Source organism: Urocitellus parryii, chromosome 2 (genome assembly GCF_045843805.1).
Source record: "Urocitellus parryii isolate mUroPar1 chromosome 2, mUroPar1.hap1, whole genome shotgun sequence".
In the NCBI taxonomy this organism is placed as follows: domain Eukaryota; kingdom Metazoa; phylum Chordata; class Mammalia; order Rodentia; family Sciuridae; genus Urocitellus; species Urocitellus parryii.
The window spans coordinates 176,321,009-176,344,297 of NC_135532.1; the positions used below are offsets into that span (position 1 = coordinate 176,321,009).

At 35.3% G+C, this 23,289-nt stretch overlaps 1 protein-coding gene across 2 annotated transcripts in view; it reads left to right on the forward strand.

Annotated features, from left to right (window-relative positions):
- Positions 1-284: 284 nt before the first annotated feature.
- The window catches only part of Atp13a3 (ATPase 13A3), a 76,327-nt gene continuing 53,322 nt past the window's right edge, over positions 285-23,289 (forward strand). For both annotated transcript variants that reach the window (XM_026400279.2, XM_026400280.2), the window contains exons 1-3: positions 285-403; positions 1,184-1,227; positions 21,965-22,061. In XM_026400279.2, coding sequence (XP_026256064.1) covers positions 22,011-22,061 — 51 coding nt within the window. In that variant the 5' untranslated portion in view covers positions 285-403; positions 1,184-1,227; positions 21,965-22,010. The remainder of the gene's footprint in view (positions 404-1,183; positions 1,228-21,964; positions 22,062-23,289) is intronic.

Consider the following 23,289-nt stretch of genomic DNA (forward strand, 5'->3'; position numbering starts at 1 on the left):
ACGTCGCCGGCGGCGGGAGGCCGTTTCGGAGTGCAGACCGCCCCCCTCCCCTGCGCGCCTCCCCTGCCGCCCTCCCTTGTTCTCGCCCTGTCCGCCTGCACGCCGCCGCCGCGGGCGCCGAGGAGCACAGCGCGGACGCCCCTGCGCCCGGCCCGGCCCGGGCCCCGCCGCGGCGCCTCCCTCTCCTCAGTCTGAGCCGCAGCGCTCGGCGGCGGCGGCGGCGGCGGCGGCGGCGGCGGTGCCTCGAGCCCGAGCGACCCGCGGCCGCCGGCGCCGGCCGAGAGCGATGGGACTAGGCTGAGGCGAGGCGGTGGCGGCGGCGACAGCGGCGGCCCGGCCCCCCGCGGCCTCTTGTTTGCTCGGGCCGGGAGGCCGCAGAGGAGACGGTGCGGCAGCGTGGCGGGTGAGTGTCCCCAGCGAGCGGGGAGCGGGCCGGGTGGGTGGTGGCGATGGGGAAGGCTGGAGCAGGCCAATGATATTGTCGGGGTGGCGGGTGCCAGGTGAGTTTACGGGCTGCCTCCTCGAGCCGGAATTGGGCATCACTTGTCCGGGAAGGTGTGTGTGATGGGGAGGGGGCGCTAAGACTCCGGAATCTAGGACAGGTGAGGCGAGGAAGAAGGGTCCACGTGGTGGGTGCGATGGCCTGGTGTGGACCCGCCGCTTGCGAGGAGGGCAAGTGTGTGAGGAGGTCAAGTGTGCGAGGACACCAGGGCGCGGGATGGTGATCCAGGGCCTCTAGAAAAGTCCGGGAGATGGCGTGGTCGAAGATGGAGTGTTGGCAGGGCTCTTGATGGGTTTGTGTGGGTGCTGACTATAGGAATCCATGTTCGTCTTCACCCGCGGATTAGTAGAGTCTCTTGCCTTACACCGCATTGTATAAACTAATGCCCAGAGAGGAAAAGCGACTACTTTGTTAAGGCCTCCCTTTCCTACTCTGGTAGTATGGACTAGAAAAACCCAGAGCCATTTACTTTACTACTTTCCTGGCCATTCTGTGGCATTTCTTTCCCATTTTCTTCACAGGGTCAGATTCTGGTGGAAGCATGCCTCTGGGTTTTGGGGGGCGGACTGGGGGTGATTTTAGAGTCGGGGAATGGGATTGAGAATTGACAGTAACTCAGTTCGGGGCTTCCCAGTTTGGAAAGCTCTGGTGACAGGTGTTTATTGTTTCCTCTTTCCATAGATCTGACAGAAACATCCTAGGATCTTGGTGTCTGGACATAGGAGGTATGAATCATTCTTGTAATTAACCACTTCTAATCATCAGTGTCTTAGAGCTATATTTAGTGGTTATATTAGTGCAAAATGAATGGGTATGGAGTTGTAAACCTAGAAACCTGTGTTCCTCTACACATGATTCTGAACTAAATGAGTAGAGCATACTTGAGTATGTAATGGCTATTTTAGATCTATGAGGCAGGAAGTTAGAATTTAAGAAATTTAAGAAATGCACTGTCTTCAAAAGGTTTTTTTGCTAAAATTAAGGTGTTCTGTGATTCTTTTGAAGGGCGAGTACATAATTAAAAGTGCTGTGCTTTCTCCCTTGGTTAAAACTCAGCTTCTTTGTTAAGGCACATGCATTAATTTTGTTCTGGTGGCTTGTATGTTGCTTTTCTGAATAGGCTAAAGTTGCTAGAATACATGTGTGTGGGTATACCATATTGGTTTAATCCCACACCTGAACCCAGGGCATCATGTACTCTAAGCATATGTTTCAAATGCTTTGTTACTAAGCTACAGCCTTAGCCCTTTAAAAAATCTTGTTTTGAGGCAGGGTCTCACTCTGTATGTCTTGAACTTGTGATTCTTTCACCTCAGCCTCCAGAGTCCCTGGGATTACAGGCATGTGACACCAAACCTAGCTTCAACAACCTCTTTTTAAAGGCACATAGTTCCTGGAAGTTCTTTGAAACAGTAAACCTATTATTAATGATTGTTGTAGAAGATAATTTTTTTTCTCCTTTTTGAGTTATAAAGAAAAGAGGTTTATTTTGGCTCATGGTTCTGTTCTAAGGTTAAGGGGCTGTATCTAGTTTTGTTGGGGGAGTCCTGAGGTGGCACATGTGTCATGTAATATGTTGAAAGATAAGGTGTCAGAATGTAACTTTTTAATTTTTTTTGGCATTATATACCATTAGGTCAGGCAGAGAGAGGATTAAATAGTTAAGTGAGGTTTTTTAAACATTCTTAGAACAGTACTGCAGGAATGGGCAGGAAGTGATACTATTTGATTGCTTCAATTAAGTAGTATAATAAAAAATTAGTTTATTTTGAAAATAACGTCAGGCTTCAAGTTGATGCAGTGCTTTGTTGTAGGAGGACTGATTTCTTCGTCCAGACCAGCCAGTAAGCTTTATTTAGATAACTTATGGTAATTAAAATTTTAATTTACAAGTTTTTTTTTTTTTTTTTTAGTTGATGGCTTTTTATTTTTATTTATTTATATGTGGTGCTAAGGATCGAATCCAATGCCTCACCATGCTAGACAAGCGCTCTACCCACTGAGCCACAACCCCAGCCCGTACAAGTGGTTTTAAATAGAGTAAATTCCTGTATGGGTAGGAAAATAGTAATAGTGATTAGAACAAATTATGTATTCCTGAATGTCTAAACAGTATTTTCTAATGAACTATATGATCTTGCTTTTCAGATATTAGAGCTAAAATACTTAAGTTGGTTTAGTTAGCTCTTAATAGATTTAGATATTGTCCCTTTCCTATCATTTTTTTTAATGTATTGATTCTTATGTAGCTAAGAACTATCCCCATAATCTGTAGCAGATTTTAGTAGAAAGAGCATGGACTTGTGAATCAGACCTGACTTTGATTTCTTATTTTTTTTAAGTCTAACTTTGACTAGTGCTAATAGTTATTGAGTGAGGTTATTGTGCATAGGTTCTGGGAAAAAAAAAAAAAAACACTTAACATGAATTTTCTCACTTAATAAATCCTATTATCCAGATGAGGAAACGGAGGCTCAGCAATGTTGTTACCCAATTATGTACAGCTAACTTGATTAAACCTAGAAATAAAAATTTCTAGGACATAGACAGTAATATAGAACTTAGATTCTGGCTGTCTTTGAATCCCTTAGACCATAAGTTGCTTATTTCTTTTTTTTAAGTTCATGTAAAAAGAGGCAGTTATTATAATTTGCAAAGCAGAAGACTGTCCAAGCAAAGATACCATGTAAAAGAGAAATGATGTTTATAATAAGTGACATTAAAGATGAATTCTAATATATCTATTAAGGAAAATGAACCATAGGGCTGGGAATGTGGCTCAGTGGTAGAGCATTTACATAGCATGTGTAAGGCCCTGGATTCAATCCCCAACACTGCAGCAAAACAAAAACAACAACCCTAAAAAGCTTTTAAAACCAGTAGATGGCATTTTCTCTTTAATGCTCTTTCTTGTGTTGTTACCAGCCTTCTTCCTATCTAACTGATTTTTATTCATCTTTTTTGATGATAGTCTTTTCCTCAGGGAAATCCTTGAACTTGCAGATTTTTTTTCCTTTTTCTTTCTTTTCTTTTTTTTTTTTTTTTAATTTTACTTTTATGTACCAGGGATTGAACCCATAGGCACTTAACAATTGAGTCACATTCTCAGCGCCCCCCCCCCTTTTTTTTTTTTTTTAAAGAGAGGGTCTAACTGAGTTGCTTAGGGCCTTGCTAAATTACTGAAGCTGACTTTGAACTTTCAATCCTCCTGCCTTAGTCTCTTGAGCTATTAGGATTACAGTTGTGCATCATGGCACCTGGATTTTTCTTTTTTCTTTTCTTTTTTTGATGCAGTACTTGGGATTGATCCTAGGTGCTGTACCACTGATCAATCCTGTACCCTTAGTCCCTGTGTGTTTATGTTTTTTTGAGACAGAGTCTTCCGAAGTTGCTGAGGCTGGCCTCTGAATTTGTGACCCTCCTGCCTCATCCTCCCAAGTGGCTGGGATTAAATCTAGCCAAACTTCTAGATTTTAATGGGTCTTTTTATACACCACTAAGGCTAACTGCTCTTCTCATTCCACTCATCTGTTCAGTGTCTGTTATCTCCACTGGCTTGTAAATTTGATAAAGCATGAATTGAAACTCTTGTTCAACAGTATGATCTTTAGCATCTGACAAAATGCCTGAAATAGGATAGACATTCAATAAGTATTTGAAAATAAATGACATCCTGGGTAATAGCCAGGAAATAAAATGACTTATCAAGAACTAGTTAAAAATAAAATAGTATTGTTATAAGAAGTCAGTACCCATGAATAACAAGTTCAATATAGCCATACATGTAATCAAGAAATGCAATTGAGAAAAATTTATATGGCTGAAAATGAAGGCAAAAATAATGATTCAATGCTAGTGAGATTATGGTAAGTACATGGAACTAAAGTGGTTATCAGTTGTATATGTTACAGAAAGAAATGTAACAAAATATTAATTCAGATACTCATACCTTTTAACACAGATTTCATTTCTTAAGAAACATCAGATGTGTATTAGTTGCTTAATGTCTCAGATTTTTTCTTTTTTTAATTAACAAAGAATATTAATATACTTCAGAGAGGTTTTAGAATTGGCTCATAATATAGGTCTGAGTACTATTTAGTATTGGCACTTAGTAAGTAGTTCCTTTCTCCTTTCCATTCCATATATTGAATCAGCATATGCTTCTGTGGCATGGTGGTTTTGTGATCACTGTTAATATGAGACTTTAAAATGTGAACATGCTTTATTCCTAAAATGAATGGTAATCCTAGGAGATATGTCCTAGATGATATTACTATAGACTTATAACCTACTCAGCAGTCAAACAGTGAAAATGAACAGTGATATGAAAGTACCTGTAGAACTTTGTTTTAATTTATTTTTTCTCAGTACTCTGGGTGTTGGTGAAATAAGAACTTTTTGCTTGTGAATGATAACAAAATGACTGTAATTTCTGAAAACATGGAAGACAAAAACAGAATTTCAAAATGATCTTGATAAACTTGATTTATCTAAAATGGGTTCTGTCTGCTGGTATATGTGGTGACCTAAAATAACTATATAAATAAATGGACCATAAATGGAACAGGAGTTAGCAGCAGCTTATCACTTATTAAGGAGAACATTATTAAAGAGAACACTTTTTTTTTTTTTTTTTTTGGTACTAGGGATTGAACCTAGGGGCGCTCAACCACTGAGCCATATCCCCAGCCCTTTTTTATATATTTTTTTGACACAGAGTCTCACTGAGTTGCTTAGGGCCTCACTAAGTTTGCTGAGGCTGGCTCCGAACTCTCCATCCTCCTGCCTCAGCCTTCCAAGCTGCTGGGATTACAGGTATGGGCCACCATGACATCTTAAAGAGATCACTCTTAAAACTCTAATTATAGAGGTATGCTGAAAGATGATAATCTAAGCCTAGCCTAGTGTTACATGCCTGTAATCCCAGCAACTCTGGAAGGCTGAGGCAGGAGAATTGCAAGTTTGAGGCCAGCAATAGCAATTTAACAAAACTTAAGCAACTGAGAGGGACCCTATCTCAAAATTTAAAAGGGTGGGGAGGCTGGGAATGTAGCTTAGTAGAAGGCACCCCTGAGTTCAATCCCAAGTACTGGGGTGGAGTGGGGTAGTTAATCTGAAGGTTACAAACCTGACAGTAGTCTCTGCTTACTTGTTCGTGATTTCACTTTTTGCAGTTTGAATTATTCTTCAGTCAACTATGGTTTATGAAGAGTAATGGGTTTGGGGCTGGAGTTGTGGCTCAGTGGCAGAGCACTTGCCTCACACATGTGAGGCTCTGGGTTCGATCCTCAGCACCACATAAAAAAATGAATAAACAAAATAAAGATATTGCATCCATCCATAACTAAAAAATATTTAAAAAAGAGTAATGGTTTGAAAATATTAAATGGAAAATTTCAGATATAATTTATATGTTTTAAGTTTCCTGCTGTTCTGAGTAGTATGATGAAATCTTGAACTGTCTAATCCTTGTCCAGGATGTGAATCATGCCTCTATTCTTTTCGTTTCCACACTGTGTATGCTACCTGCCTATTAGTTGCTTAGTAGCCATCTCTATTGAGGGACCATCATGGTGTGTCAATGCTTATGGTCAGGTGACACATTTTACTTAGTAATGGACCTAGGGCATTAGAATAGTGATGTTGGCAATTCACATATGTCAAAAGAGAAGCCAAAAAGTGCTTCCTTTAAGTGAAAAGGTGAAAGTACAATAAGGTATTTTGAGACAGAAAAATGGAGACACCAAATTTACATAAATGTTATTACAATATATTGCTATAATATTTTATTGTTAATCTTAACTGTACCTAATTTATAACTCACACTTAATCATAGTTGTGTGTGTATATGTGTGTACACATATTTAGAGAGCAAAACACTGTGTGTGTGTGTGTGTGTGTGTGTGTGTGTGTGTATGGTTAGTAATATCAACTGCTTTAGATATCCACTGGGGGTGTTATTCTGTGTCTCTTGCTGTAAAGGAGCAACTTTATGCCATCTTATCTGAATAAATCTGGACCTAGAGGTAGCTGACAGGATTTACCTTTTGATTTTGGAATTTTATGAGGTAAAGTTAACTGGCTTATAGAGAGAACAAATCTGCCGTCATCAGAACCATTCTAGTTAACCTGTGTTAACTAGATAGTTCAGATAACGTTCAAGAAGCCAGGAAATAATTCTTACATACTTACTTGAATTTATTTTCATATTTTGAGAGTAAGAAATAAGAGAAGTTGAGAATTGGGGCACATTTTAGTTAAGATTTATTGAAAAAAAGGGTTCTGAGATTATTTAATCTTGAGAAAAGTAGGTATTTTGTAAGGTAGAATATCCTGAAGTTAATGATAACTAGTGGTAGGGTAAGTTATGAATTAATATCATTTGCATTACTAAGATTAAAAATAGAGGTAATGTTGTTGTATGTGGCATAGGAAAAGTGGTGAGTTATCTTTTATCCCCACTACTCTGGAATAGGGAGGATCATTTGAGTCCGGGGGTTCAAGGCCAGCCTGGGTAACATAGTAAGACCCTGTCTCAAAATAAAAATTTAAAGGGCAGGTAGCATTTTGTAGCTCAGTGGAAGAGTGCCAACAGCAATAACAAAAAAACAAAACAAAGTATGGGGGGGGGAGGTAATGTAAAATGTCATTAATGAATGGTATCTGGAAAAAAATGATCAGTGTTACAGTAGTTTAAAAAATATTTTTATGGTACCAAATAAGAAGGGAGAAAAATAGAATGAAAGAAAGAGAGAGCTATCCAAATAATCAAATGTCTGAGACTGAGAGAAGTTATATTAGGATTGAGATTGCTGGAGAGTATCATGAGCAGTTCTCTAAGAAAGATACCCCAACACTAGATCTGTAAACATCTTAGACTCACAGGTCATATTGGGACTTCTGCTAGGATTAAAGATGGTAAAACATTAACTCGAATAGCAAACTTTTAAGATTGCCAAATTAATCTGTTAATCAGAATTTTGTCTTTTACGCTTGCTCTGTGGATCTTGATTGGAAATGATCGGGTGACAGAGACTAGTCAGAAAAGAAACTAAATTTCCAGGAGAAGTGAGTTAGCTACATAAAGTAGAATTTCTTGATTACATATTATGGAATTTGCTGATGTTTATAGAATATCAGAAACTTTAAATACAAATACTTATATAATATTGTTGGATAGTCAGGTAAAAGATGATTTCTGCCTAAGTAATAGCAAGCTATATTAATGGACTATTGTATTTAGTTTTTCTTATTTTCTTGAACGTTGAAATGAAGAGGGAAGGCTAGAAAATAATAATACTGATAATTTAGACTAAACACTTCTTATAAAAGAGGAAACTGGAGAAGTGCCACCATGTTAGTAAGGAATCCGAGGTTAGAATTCCTATCTTTCTCTTAGTTGGGTATTCTTTTCACCTTTGCCTTTATTTTGTACTCTGTAGTAATGGCACACCTCAAAACTCAAAATGTTTTTTTAGAGAGAACCAAGTTTTTAAATTTTATTTTATTTTTTGGTATTGGGGACTGAATACAGGGAATTTAGCCACTTAGCCACATCCCCAGCCCTTTTTATATTTTATTTTGAGACAGGGTCTCACTAAGTTGCTTAAAGGCTTTCTAAATTGCTGAGGCTAGCTTTGAACTTGGAATCCTCCTGTCTCAGCCTCCCTAGTTGTTGGTATTACAGGTGTCTGTTCCTGGCCTGAGAACCAACTTTTAAGGTTTGATTGCTTGACAAACTTCTTAAACTATTTTTAGTTTGTTTTAAAATGAGTCATAGAATTGCTCCCCTATATGTGTCTTAGGTGGCTTTTTTACAGCATCTCTGAAGCTTTGTTTTTTCCCATTTAGGAAATTGGATGAAATTCAGTAATTAATTTATTTGAATATAAAATGAAAATGCTTTGGCTCCCAATTATTTGTGATTGATCTAAACAGCTAAATAAAGTGAAGTCATGTTTTTATGTGGGGCCTTTGAGCTTAAATTCTCATTTTAGATAAAAATTCTATGTAGTAAAAATTACCCTTGAAAAAGTCATGTAAAAAGTCACTAGTTTGAATCCCAGCAACTTGGGAGGCTGATACAAGAGTATCACAAGTTTGAAGCCAGCCTTAGCAACTTAGTGAGACCCTCTGTCTGGTACCAAAAAAATAATTTTTTTTTACTAGTTGACAGCTGGTTGGAAGCTCACGGTCCATCAATTCCAGCAGCCAGTTTTTTTTTTTTTTTTTTTTGTACCAGAGATTGAACCCAGGGGCACTTAACCACTGAATCACATCCCCACCCTTATTTTATATTTTATTTTGGGACAGGGTCTCACTGAGTTGCTTAGGGCCTTGCTAAGTGACTGGGGTGGCTTTGAACTCATGATCCTCCTGCCTAAGCCTCCTGAGTTGTAGGGATTATAGGTGTGTGCTACCACACCCTGCCCAGTTTTTCCTCTAGCTTTAGAACAGGTTACTTTCTCTTCCTCTTCCTCCTCCACTGCTGCCTTCTCCTCCTCTTCCACCTCCTCCCATTTCCTCCTCCCTTTTCCTCCCCCCTTTTCCTCCTCCCTTCCCCCCCCTCCTCCCTTCTCCTCCTCCCTCCTTCTCCGCACACTTTTTTTTTGTTTCAGGATGCAGTTGTGGTGTAATCTTTTAAATATTTTAGTTAACAATTTAAACTCAACATTGTACTACCAACAATGCACATTATTTAATTGGCAATAAGAGGAATGGAGACACCAACTTTGAGCAAGTATGTGCAATGACCCTTGCATCACAAGCAGTCACTTGCTGACCATAACAGTAAGGTTTAGTATGAGTTGCATCTGAAAAATATTCATCTGAGAATTTAAATTTCAAAGACCATCTTTAAATTGTGAATGAAATGTTAAAGTGTTATTAGGGTATTAATAGCATTGCCTTACAGGTTTTGTGTGTATGTATGTGTGCATGCTTGTGTGGTACTGAGGATTGATCTCAGGCCCTCTACCACGGAAGCCACAACCTGAGCCATTTAATTTAATTTATGACAGGCTTTTGCTAAATCACTGAGGCTGGACTGGAATTTATCTATCCTAGTACCTCAGCCTGCTAGGTTGTTGGAGTTACAGGCGTGTTCCACCATATCCTGGGTCATTACAGTTTCAAATAGTCAATAATTTGTGTTAAAATGGAAGAAACTCCTTTTGTATATTGCTGAACTTTGTAGTTTTTAGTTTGTGGAAATTAGGCTTACTTATCAATTTGGTTTGTTTACACAAGCTGTTACTGGAACTTTTTTTTTTTTTTTTTTTTTTTACTGGCACTCTTGATTTGTCAATTCTTATTGTGTTAATTACCCATGTCACCAAATTTCTTTTGCTCATTTAAAAATATTCTCATTTGGTCAACTAGGTGATTTTTGCCTCCAGGTACCCACTCTCACCTCTAAAGAAAAATAAAAGCACAAAACTGTTAAGTCTATTTCATAAGTAACAGTGCAGAGGTATTTGAAGTACCTGTTAACTGGTAACCTATGTCCTATAACACACATACCCTTTGAGATAATGTTAATAATTTTATGTGTATTTTATACCTTTCTCTGCTTTAAAAAAAATCTACAGTTTTTTGGTTGTTAAAAAATAGTATATTTGTAATTTTTCCCCATTTTTATATGTTGTGTGGAACTGTCTTGGATTCTACTCATAAATCTCATTTTCCTTAATTTCATGAGTTATTAATCCATTCTGTTAATGGACAGTCAGGTGTTCTAGTTTTGATTTTTTTGTTTTCCTTTATTATAAAAAAGATAGCCAGATACATATTTTGTACATACATACTCATAAATAAGTAATGTGTTATGGATTTTTAAAATTGCAATTATTGGATCAAAGTATATATAGATTTTAAATTTAAATATACTATAAATTGATCTTCTGAAAAGACTTACTCTTAACAGCAGTGTTATAAGGGTGCCTCTTGTCTGTTTTCTTTTTCTTTGCCTGTTTAATGGAAAGGTAATGTTTTACCACATACTATTATGCTTTATTTATTTACTTTTTTTTTTTTTTTTTGGGGTACTGGGGATTGAACCTGGGGCATGCTACCACTGAGCTACATCTCCAGCCCTTTTTATTCTTAGTTTTGAGATAGGGTGTTGTTAAGTTGATGAGGCTGGCCTCAGACTTGTGATCTTCCTCGAGTTGTTGGTATTATAGGTGTGTGCTATGGCACCTGGCTCATATTATACTTTAAATATCATCTTGTCCTCCAGTAGATTTCTGTGTTCTCTAATTGTTATGGTTTTCCCTCCTTTGCTCCATAACATTGTAAGATGCTTGAATTGTAGTTTCAGACAGTTGTAAATTTGGGAGTAATCTATATAAAGGGAGTAATAATATACCTGTCTTCCTCTCCCATTATCGTTTGTTTTGTGATTATTGCATACTTTATTTTTCTGTGGAGACACATGAATACAGTGGCTCTTTTCAAAAGGCAACTTATTCTTTCCTTATGATCTCCAGTGATACTAAAAAGTCTTATATATATATTTTTCATCTTTAATCACTTCTTTGATTACTTGTAATAATTACAGCTGCTACATTTATTAAGGCTTATTAAAACTGTCAAACCCTTTTCCTTACCAATGTTGTATCGCCACCTAGGGATTAAAAAGTGCATCATCAGGCTATACACAAAGGCAGTGGTCCTGTAGGCCAAAACATTCATGATTGAAATCTGTCATAGACGGTATCCCTCTTGCTTCATGGGAGTGGAGAAATTGAGACCAAGAGAGGTATAATAATTTGTATAATAGTTCATGTTGAATTGTCATTTATGAACGAGTTAAAGCTGTTACCCGATTTCTGTGTTCATTTCATCTTTTGTTTGTTTCTTTTGGAGTGGGGACAAAGTTATATCTTTCTGTTCCTAATATAATAATGAACATGGCATATATGCTCACTTAATCCTTACAAGTGAATTATTTTTATAAAGTAAGAATTTCCCGGTACTTATGCTGTATTATTAGATAATACTTTTTAAAAATGTAGAGGAGATAAATAAATCTGATCAACTGTAGCTTCATAGAAATGGCTTGTTAAAGAAACCTTTAAAATGACTTTCTCTTGCCTGAAGTAAAATGACTTGTGAGATCCTGGCAGAGATGTTTTTAAGGTCCATATATCTTCAACTCAGGGAAATGTTAATTGAAATAGAAAAATCTTTTTTTTCACAAATCTTTTATTCATTTTTTACTAAGTACTATACAATTAGACAGAAAGCTACTATTTTGTCTCATGATGACAATCTTACCATGTATGTAGGGTATTTCTGAATAAAAGGGTTGATTTCTTTTTTAAAAGTCATGTATGTAATAAAAGTGTTAAAGATGTCTGCAAGAATGGTGTAGTACAGGCAACATTAATTCTTCATATTGATCCAAATACAGGTAATTTTATTATCATTCCTAATTATAACTTATTTTATTATAGCTATCACATTGTTTTATAACATACAAAAAAGTGTAATTATACAAAGGCCTCACTTTACAAATGTAAATACAGTTTTGGTTTGGTGTATATTGGATACAATGGTCTTCCTTAAGCCTAAACACAGAAACAAAAGCATGTATTATAAGAGAAAGTCTAAGATGGGAAGTGATAAAATGGGTATTGAGTTAGAGCTTTGTTAAAATTTAGCTGGTATCCTTGTAAAATTTCCATGTATTCATTAAATTATATTATGTCATGCTTATTGTTAGGAGCTGACTTGAAGTTTTAAGTTTTGCATTCAAAGAGTTGTCACATTCTGGTTACTGCAGTTGAAAGATTTAGATATTTTTATTCTTTTTTTGTGTAAATATTTATGTGGATATTAAATTGAGATGGTTCAGTGTGTAGAGTCAGGATTTTATGTATATTAGGGCACATTTTATTTCCATTGCAAAAGGTAGAACTGCTTTTGAGTCACAGGTCATTCTTTTTGTTGTGGATGCTACAAAATAATGTTCAGAATGCTAGCTCTTCTGTTCCTATTTCACAGCCTTTGAAGCACACTTTGCTCGTATAGCCCTTAAGATGGGCTTATCAATCTCTTTATTTAGCATCAGTAAGTATTGGTTAATTATCAACAAAAAAATTATAGCTATGAAACAAAAGGAACCGTTCCTTCTTTCATTCTAGTAGAGGTGTCCCAGAAGACTTAATGTAGTTTTTAAACTCCAGAGGTATATATGTTACAAATGTTTGAAAACACCATTGAAAGTTCAGTTGCTTCAATTTCTTCTATTCTTATTTAGTTTTTGTGAATTCTGAATGATACTTTAATTTCAGCTTTTTAATTGGATTCTGCTTAAAGTGGCAAATAGAATGAAGTAAATAATTAAATTAAAAATGTATTCAGCTGGGCACTGTGGTACATGCCTTTAATACCAGGGACTGGAGAGGCTGAGGCAGGAGGATCAGAAGTTTGAGGTCAGTCTTAGCAACTTGGCAAGACTGTCTCAAAATAAAATATAATAAGGGCCGGGGATTAGTTCAGTGGTAAAGTGCCCCTGGGTTCAATCCCTTGTACCAAAAAAACAACATCATTAACAACAACATTATTCAAAACAAAATTGACCAAATTACCAAAACAACAACAACAATAACAATGACAACATTATTCAAAACAAAATTGACCAAATTATATTGATATAGTTTTTGAATGTACAAATAGTGTAACAATGAATCATACTATTGTGAATGATAATAACCAATTAATTTTTTTTAATTACTAAAAATTGAATGTATTATTTAGAATTGTTTGTTTGATATTTTACTTGGGTAACAGATCATTCTCTAAATCACCTTGTAAAATAACCTACTTCTTAGTTCTAGGCACACACATAGATTATCCTTTTTTTAGAAAAACTCAAACTCTACTTCACAGTTAACTATTACAGTATTATTGTTATATAGCTTGTGGAAAGTTCAGATTTGAAGCAAAGGTGGGTTGGAGGTTTGGAACCTGTTGAAGCCAGATTATCTTGTTATAGGAAATGAAATCTGACCATCTTTTAATTTAGATTAAACATCATGGTCCTTAATAAAAATTTTATAATGTGAAAAGATAAGTAAACTTTCAAACATAATCATTATGTTAAATTTCATGAGAATGAATTCTGATAGTTTCACTTTGTCCTGTATTGCCTTTTTTTTTTTTTTTTTAACACAGCAAGTCAGGTTCATTATAAATTCAAGGAAGGGTTTGGTTAAGCACAATAGCCTATAAGCTCCTTGCTATTAACATCAAGACTCAGGCATGCACTGTGGAATTGGAACTTCAGAGAGCTAGCAAGATAGTATTTATTCAAATAATAGGATCTCTACCAGTGACAGATCTTTTGAAACCCATTTAAAATTGGTGAATTAATTCTAAATTAATTCTAAATTTTAAAGCCTTAATCATTTTGAAAGCAGTTAAAACAATTAAAATAAATATTTGGAGTAGAATTCTCATTTGAATGAATTTTTATGCTTAGTTTTATTTTCAGTAAGAGTCAGATTTTGAAAGCCCTATTAATGTCAACAGTTGAGAGGAATGATGATATAATGCTATTGGTAAGAAAAATTTCTTTATTTTCTGTGATTTAAAAATTGAATTGTTTAGAAAATACATCAGCAAACTACCATAGTTATACTTTGTTTAGTATATTTTAAAAGTTTGCTATTCTTCAAGTAAGAATCTAATTAGATATATGATAGAATGGTATTTAATGTGTATCCTGATAAGCACTGTTTAAAATATTTTAGGATATTTTATATAATTCTTTATTTTTATGGAGTCATTGATAATTTTTATGTACATGTACATGTTCTTAAAATCTTAATATGCATTTATAATATACCTATGTTTTAAATAAGTAGTGTTACAGTTGTCTCATTGAAGTTTTCTAAAAGATTATGTACAACGTGAATTCTTGACAATTTCCTATCAGGTATTATAATATGCTTAAAGTGAATAATTGGTTCTTAGAGCAGATTTAATATTTAAATTATTTTTAGCACTTTTACTTTGGCAAAATTTGCTAAGACTTAAGAATTTTGTCTTAAAAAGCAACTGAATTCTGGAGAAATAATACTCGTAAAATGAGTGATAATTATAATATGGTCAGTAATTGTATTTAGAAATGTATGAAAATAAGATTGCTAAGGCTATAAATTGTGATAGCTCATTTAAAATAATTGTAGTATTTCTTGGTAAGTTTTTTTTTTTTAAACTATTGAAGATGAGAATACAGTTATGCTGTACTAAGGTGAACTCATTCAACATATTTAGAGAAAGTTTTAAAATATAAATACATAAGTTTAATGAAAACATTGAATTTTAATAGCATTTCATTTTCTAAAATTGTGAAAACCATGTTTATTTATGTACTGGTGAGGAGGTTATTGTAATGAGTTAAGACAGTAGATTTGGGACTCCATAGACAGATTTCTAAAGATGTATGTCCCCTTATGCCAGGAATAAATGTCTTCAAAAATTTTTGTTTTCTACCTGAAAACTTCGCTAGGTAGCTTTTGTTTTATTTATTTAAAAAAAAAAAAAAAGCACTTTTGTTATGGGCAAATTCTACATGCTAAAATGTAGAAAGATTGGTATAATGAACTCTCATGTACCTATTCAGTTTTTAACTCAAATTTAGCAGTTGTCATTTTATGGCAACTTTAACCTCTAAAGATGAGTTTATTTAAATTTTTTTTATTTGGAAGCAACAGAAAAGTTGGTGTACTAATGTAAAGTTGTTCACAAAGCTCCTTGATTAGTCTTCTCATATCTGCAGATTCTGTTAGAGAATTTGTCTGTCCTCATATTCCTGGGTAAATTTGGATCTTCCCCAGCTCTTTGTCTTTTAGATGTGTCTCTCTAGAAATTATTAATTTTAATGAATCTAAAAAGATCATCTTTGGACTTCATCACCTTTTCTCTATTTTTGTTTATTTTATTGATTTCTTCTCTGAACCATCCTTCCCTTTTAATACTTACTTACTCTCTCTCCTCTACTGTTTATTATGGTGGTAGTTGCTGGCCGAGATCATGACCTTTCTTCAGACATTGGAATTTGTTGTTATAAATTTCCTCTAAGTACTATTTTAGTGGCATTCCACAGATTTTGGCATGTTACACCTTCATTTTAATTCAGTTCAACATACTTTGTATTTTCTGCTTTAATTTCTTTGGCCTGTGGGTTTTTAGAATTTTCAAATTGTCTTCCTGTTATGGTTTCTAATTTAATTACATCTTGTTAAGTACATGCTTTGTATGACTTGAATCTTTTATGTTTTAGAATGTGGCCTTTCTCTGTAAATGCTTTGTGTATGTTAAAAGAATGTGTATTGTGCTGTGGTTGTGTAGAGTTTTATGTAAATGTCAGTTAGGTCCACTTGATTGTTGTTTAAATCTTATATGTTCTGTTTTTGTAATTTACTATCAGTTATTGAGAGGAGTATTAGGAAAATCTCCAATAATTCTGAATTTTTTTTATAGTTTTATCTGGTCTTGCTTCAGATATTTTGAAGGTCTTAAGTGCATACATTTTTAGGATCATTATTTTATCTCCATGAATAGACCCCTTTTTCATTTCAAAAGACTACAAAATAGTCACTCCAGATTAAAAAAAAATTAGTTGTAGATGACTGGATTACCTTTTATTTTATTTATTTATATTTTATGTGGTGCTGAGAATTGAACCCCGTGCCTCACACGTGCTTAGGTGAGTGCTCTACCACTGAGCCACAACCCCAGCATCAGATTTGTTTTTAAATGTATTGGCATATTGTATCTTACTTTCTTTTACTTTTAACCATCTTGTACCTTTATATTTAAAATGCATTTCTAGGACTGGGGATGTGGCATTTGCCTAATAAGTGTGAGACCCTGGGTTCAATCTAACACTGCACCACCACCACCAACAACAGCAACAAAAACCAGGTTTCTTGTAGGCAGAATATGGTTAGATTAAGGCTGTTTGTCAAGTGAGTTTTTTTTTTTATTAGAACATTATGATTATACGTAGTATTTGGGTTTATTTGACAAAATCATACTTGCAAGCAATTTTATTGCAGTCCCCATTCTTCCTCCTTTTCCTCTCCCCCCATCCTCCTACTCTCTTCTAAATTTCTAAATATATGTAAATATAACATGATTTTGTTAAATTCATTTCATTTTTCTTCCCCTTTTTCTTTGTTCCTCCCTCATTCTCATTCTTCTCTACCAATCTTCCTTGTATCTTTATGGTATTCAGTCCCCAGCCCCCTCAGCCACACCTTCTTTCTGTGATTTTCTGAGCCCTGGCTTTCAATTGCATGTTTCTTTTTATGGTTCCATTTGATCATCTTTGTTGGTTTTTTGGCTATGAGTCTTTGTTTTATTTTAGTGCCCAGCTTAGAGTTCATAATATACATTTTTAATTTACCACAATCTACTTTCAAGTGATAATAAACTTTTTGGTATATTCTGTGAGCATTTTATAATAGTATAGTTGTTTCTTCCCTCCTTCTTTGTGCTGTTGTAATGTCTATTTACCTACGTAGTTACCTGTTTCTGATGCTCTTCATTCCTTTGTCGTCTGTATTTTCATTTGGTGTCCTTTTTTTCCCATCCTGCTCTAAGGACTTAACACTTTATTTAGGGTAGGTCTGTGACTTATGATCACCCCCTCCCAAGTTTTATGTCTGAAAAATCTTTATTTTATCTTCAGTTTTGAAAGATATTTTTTCTGGGCATAGCATTCTCTTAGTGGTTTCACTATTTTGAAGCTACTGCTTTGACAGATTCTATCATTACATACGACTATAATGTACCGATTTTAAAAAAAACAGTCATGTTGTGGTAATTTTCATTTGCATTGTTTTGGACAAGAAGGATAACATCTTATTTGTCTTGTTATTAACATGTCTATTTTCCTATAATTAGATGATTTTTTCCCCCCATGACTTTTGGGGAGAAGTTTGACATTACTTCTTAATGTTTCTTTAGTACTTTATTAGTTGAACTTCTTGGCTCTGTTGGTTTGTAGTTTTCATCTAATGTGAAAAATTTTGACCATTACATTATACATTTTTGGGTCCAACCCTCTTCTTACATGTATATTAGCATGCTTCTGCCCCACAGCTTAGTAATGCTGTGGGGTTTATTTTCCCCTCTCATCTTTTTTCTCTTCATTTTTATTTTTGAATAGTTTCCACTATAATGTCTTCAAGCTCATTGATTCTTTTTTTTCTTCTGCAGTAATCTAATCTGCTGTTGATCTCATCTAATGCATTTTCCATCTTGAACATTGTACTTTTTAATTTGCAGTTTAATTTTGTTCTTTCTTTATTCTTTGGGGGCAGTACTGGGGATCAAACCCAGCACATGATAGGCAAATGCTCTACCACTGAGCTTCATTGCCAGCCATTTTTAAATTTGAAACAGGGTTTTCCTAAATTGTGTATGCTGGCCTCAAATTTGTATCCCTCTTGTAACCTCACAAGTAGCTGAATTACAGGTGTGCATCACCATACCTGCTTGGTTCTTATTTTATGTCTTTGATGTCTACTTTACACATTCTACCTTGCTTCTCTGAATATATAGAATACAGTGACAATAGCTGTATTAATATTCTTGTTTAGATTCTAACTTTGTCAGTTTTGGGTCCTTTTTTAGTCATTGAATTTCTCATTATTGGTTGACTTTTTTTTTCCTAATGACTTTTAAGTTATGTTTCAGTTCAGTGCCAAACATTATGATTTAATGGATGCAAATATTGCTGAACTTTGTTCTGTTAGTTTAACTTGGAAACAGTTTTATTCTTTCATGCTTATTATTTTCTTTTTTTAAAATTTCATTTCAGGTCTTATTTTTAAGCTTTATTAGGCAGGACTTGAGCAGTTTTTGTTCAGGGCTAATTTTATCCCAGTATTGTAGCAAAAATCTTTTGAATACTCTTCCCTCAGTTACTTTTTATTTTTATTGAGGATGGAACTCAGGGGCACTTAACCACTGAGGCATATCCCCAGTTCTTTTTGTATTTTATTTAGAGACAAGGTCTCACTGAGTCGTTGAGGCTGGCTTTGAACTTGACATCTTCTTGCCTCAGCCTCCCCAGCCTCTGGGATTACAGGCATGCACAACCACTTGGCCTCATTTACTTGTTTTTTTTTTTTTTTTTTAAGCTGTTGATAGAACTTTAATGTTATTTATTTATATGTGGTGCTGAGAATTGAACCCAGTGCCTCACAAATGCTAGGCATGCGCTCTACCACTGAGCTACAACCGCAGCCCCCTCATTTACTTTTTGACCAGTGAGGTTTTCCTTTCTGGTTGGTAGGAATGGGTACTATTCCCATCCCTGAATGAGCAGTGGTTTTCCCCCCTTAGTCACTTTGAGTTGTTCTTGTTCTGGCCTTTGGTAGTTTTCCTTATAAGCTCTGAACAGTCCTTAGCTGAAGACAAGAGTTGGGGGAATCAACCATCTTGCTGATCTTTGGAGTTCTTTCTTTGTATAGATCTGTCTTTTTTAGAGATGTGACCTATAAATTGAGTTCCTTTGATGCCTCCCCAGACTCCCAGCTTATCTCACTGCTCTCTTTGGTTTCCTTGTCCTCCCTTTTTGTGGATAAACTCTTCTCAGTTAATAATCTGGAACAATTGTAGAACTCACCTTGTTTATCATTTTCCTTCATTGTCCAGTGCCCAGTTCATTGAAAACCATTATATAGTTTGTCCATTTTCTTGTTGCTGTTTTAGGCAGTTGGGCAAATCTGATCTTTGCTTTCCATCTTGGTTGAAAACCAAAGTCTCTCTATGTAAAAATTCAGTTCCTTTCCTCAGGAAACATATAAAGGTGATGGAAGTGGGAAATGAGGATCAAAATTGGCTATCAAAAATGACCTCAGAAGGACCCGATTCTAGTACAGTATCCTTTAGTGAGAACAGTTTTGGAAAAGAGGGCTTTTGCCTTATCCTTTGTAGGTTGACATGTGTGATATTGGACTATACCCTACACATTTAGATAGTGACTATTGATCTTTTTCACAGGGAAAAGAAGTTGGGCTCACTTAATCTTTCCATGGTCTACAGCAGCAGGCATAGACTTTGAGAATAACTGCCACTTCAGGTCATATTGATTTTGATGGGTCACTGTTACTGTAGTGGAACACCTTTAGTAGTATGTTTTAGGGGCCACACAGTGTCCTAGATTGAGAAGAAATTCTTAACTGAATTGCCAAAAGAGTTTTGTGTAATTATGTGACTTACTTTGGAGAAGTTGGACCTTCACAATGTCTCCTTTTCTAGTGTGGCACCAGGTCTGATATTTTTATTATTTGGTTAATGAGGTTTCAACAGTTGTATTAGGGGATTATTTTAAAATTCTGCATTTGGCTTTTATTTGGCAATTTGTATCATATAAGAAACAAATAACTTTTGTTATCTTAGTACAAATGTCTTCCTCAGGTCATTTATTCAGACAGGTGTTTGAGTTCCTGACATGTGTCAAACCTGCTTTATAATGAATAGAGTAGTAGTCAAATATAGAATCTGAAATGGGGGTCGGGTAATAGTCCCACTGTGTTCTGTAAAGATGAGCCTGGATGCTAAAGAGCTTTTGTTTCTGTTTATCAGTTTGTACCATATTATGAGTTAAAACTTATATTTAAATATAACTGATCTCTGGGGGGGTTTGCTTCCAGGATTCCTGTCAGATACCAAAATATGAGAATGCTCAAATCCTTATATCAAATAGTGTTTTATCAATTAAATGGGAAAAGTATCTGCATTTAACCCATGTATATTCTCTTGTATACCTCATATCTAGATCACTTATAATAGCTAACACAGTACAAATGTTATATAAATAGTTGTTATGCTGTGTTATTTAATGAATAATGATTCAAAGTCTGTAATGTTCAGTACAGATCCAATTTTTTTTCAAGTATTTTTGATGCTATTGTTGTAATTAGCAATAGTAATTTTAGCAATGATAGGTAAGCCATGTTAATAATAGCTGGAGGGTTTTGTAACCATGGGATACAGAAAACGTGTAGCTGTATATCTAACATTTGATTTTGTAGATAAACGGAAAAATGTATCAGTAGACTCAGTGAGTTTTCTTGCCTGACAAGTTTCATGGATAGTCAGAAATAATCACAAGTTAGCTTAGTAGACTTGGAATCTGACAGGGGAGTCAACTGAGTGCTTTCCAGTAGGAATATGGCTACCCTAACAGTTGACTCTTGGCCAGTGATTCCCATTTGTGTAATAGATGCCCAGCAAATATTTGTTAGGTGATTAATAACCTGTGAGAAGTTTTGGATAGGTTTTAAAATTGGTACATTACTTGACAATAGTTTAAGAAATAAAATTTAGTTCTGTGAAGTATTGTAGCTCAAGGTGGTTAAAGTAGGCTACTTTCTTGAATCTAGGGGATGAACTTTTGCTTTTATTTATTTATTTATTTACTTATTTATTTCTTGCACTACTGGGGATTAAATCCAATGTTTCATGCATGCTAGGTAACTTTACTCTGCCACTCAGCTACATCCCTAGTCCTGTTTCTGGGGATTGCACAAAGAAGATTCTGTGTAATTGCTCTCTGAATTTTAGTTCTGTACCGTGAGCATAAATTAACTAATGACATACTGAATTTGATGATATTAAATAAGGCAGGGGGGCTGGGGATGTGGCTCAAGCGGTAGCGCGCCTGCCTGGCATGCGTGCGGCCGGGGTTCGATCCTCAGCACCACATACCAACAAAGATGTTGTGTCCGCCGAGAACTAAAAAAAAATAAATATTAAAAATTCTCTCTCTCTCTCTCTCTCTCTCTCTCTCCTCTCTCACTCTCTCTTTAAAAAAATAAATAAATAAATAAATAAGGCAGGTTCACAAACTGAAATACCATTGGAACTGTCATTAAAACCAGCTAGCATTTTAATGACTAGGAAGGAGATCAGTTGAACTTTAATGCATGTATTACAAGAAATCTCCCATCAGCAGGTGTTCGTCATTGCTTTGGAGGTATTTAAATTCTTTCAAAGTATTTTAGAACTTTTCTTGGGGGGGGTAAGGTGTACCAGAAATTGAACCCAGGGGCGCTTAATCACTGAGCCACATCCCTAGCCCTTTCTTATTTAGTTATTTTTTTTTTTTTTAATTTTTAGACAGGCGGGAGTTCATAATCCACTTGAATCAAACCGTGTAATATGATGTATTAAGAACTATGTAATGTTATGAACGACCAATAAAAAAAAAAAAATTTTTAGACAGGGTCTCACTAATTTCCTTAGGGCCTCGATAAATTGCTGCAGTAGCCTTGAACTTGCAGTGCCTCCTGAGCCACTCAGATTATAAGCATGCACACTGTGCCTGGCTTTTTTAGAATGCTTTGATGGTATAGTAGAAACTTGATAGAGTAAAGTATACTAAGATTAAAAATAGTTCACTGACATTCTTTTCTTTCTTTCCGTCAGTTCTTCAGTTGTTGTGAAGCATAAGACCTTTCAAAGCACTGTAGATATGGACAAAGAAGAAAGGAAGACTATCAACCAGGGTCAAGAAGATGAAATGGTAACCACCTTTCATGATTTACTTGTGAAATATAAAGAAGTAATCTCTTCCATTTATTATTCTAAGGAGTAGAAAAGTACAGTTATGAAACAAATCTAAATCAGTTTCTCTCCTCATCATGTTCTTCAGTTGGTATTATGTAATATCTATACTTGTTGTTTTTAGTATAATTCCTTTTTTTTTAAACCTGTGAGCTGCTCAGACTTGGGAAAAGAAGTATGCTTTTACATTTGGTGATTTGATTTGCTACATTAACTAATGTTTAAATATAACTCCAAAAGATTTGTAATTTTGATTTTAAAATTTAAAAATCAACTTCATAAAAACAAAACAAACAGAAAAACCCAACTTTAGCTGCATGTGGTGGTACACGTCTAAAATCCCAGTGGCTTGGGAGGATCGAGAGTTCAAAACTAGCCTCAGCAATTTAGTGAGGCCTTGAGCAACTTAGTGAGACCCTGTCTCAAAATAAAAAATAAAAAGGTCTGGGAATGTGGCTTAGTGGTTAAGCGCCTTTGGGTTCATTCCCTGATATCAAAAAACAAACAAACAAAAAACCCAAACCAAAACAAAACAACTTTTCATGCTGGAGATAACAGCTAAATTGTAGAGCTCTTGCTTAATGTGCAAGCGCTCTATAATTGAGCTGTTATCCCCAAGTTCAAACCCGGCACCACAAACAAAACAGAACAAAAAATGAACTTCTCAACTCTTTGGTGAAGTGCAAGTGGAAATATGCCAGATAAGATATAAATTTTTCTATTATATGTAAATTTCAGATAATCAAGAAATAAACCTTTAGTATTACATATACCCAGAATGTTGCATGGGACCAGCAAAGTTATTTGTTGCTTATTTGAAATTTTAAGTGTAAATAAGTCCTCAGCATTTTAATTTGCTGGCAAATTGCCTGGCAACCTCTGTGTATGTGTGCATTTGTGTTTCTGTTTTAATGGTAATATTTAAAATAATTTTAGTCAGGGGTCTGGTTTATCCAATTATAGTGTTACTGAGACATCAAATTACTTGGGAAAAAATTAAAACCTACCTTATCTAGATGCAGTGTGATATTCTGGATTATGTCCTGGAATTAGGAATAAGATGTTAGTGGAAAAACTTGAAATTCTAATATTGAATTTAGTTAATAGTAATATAGCAGTGTTAATCTTTTGGTTTTGACAAATGTATCAAGATGTTAACATTAGGGTAAAGTTGACACAGAAACTCT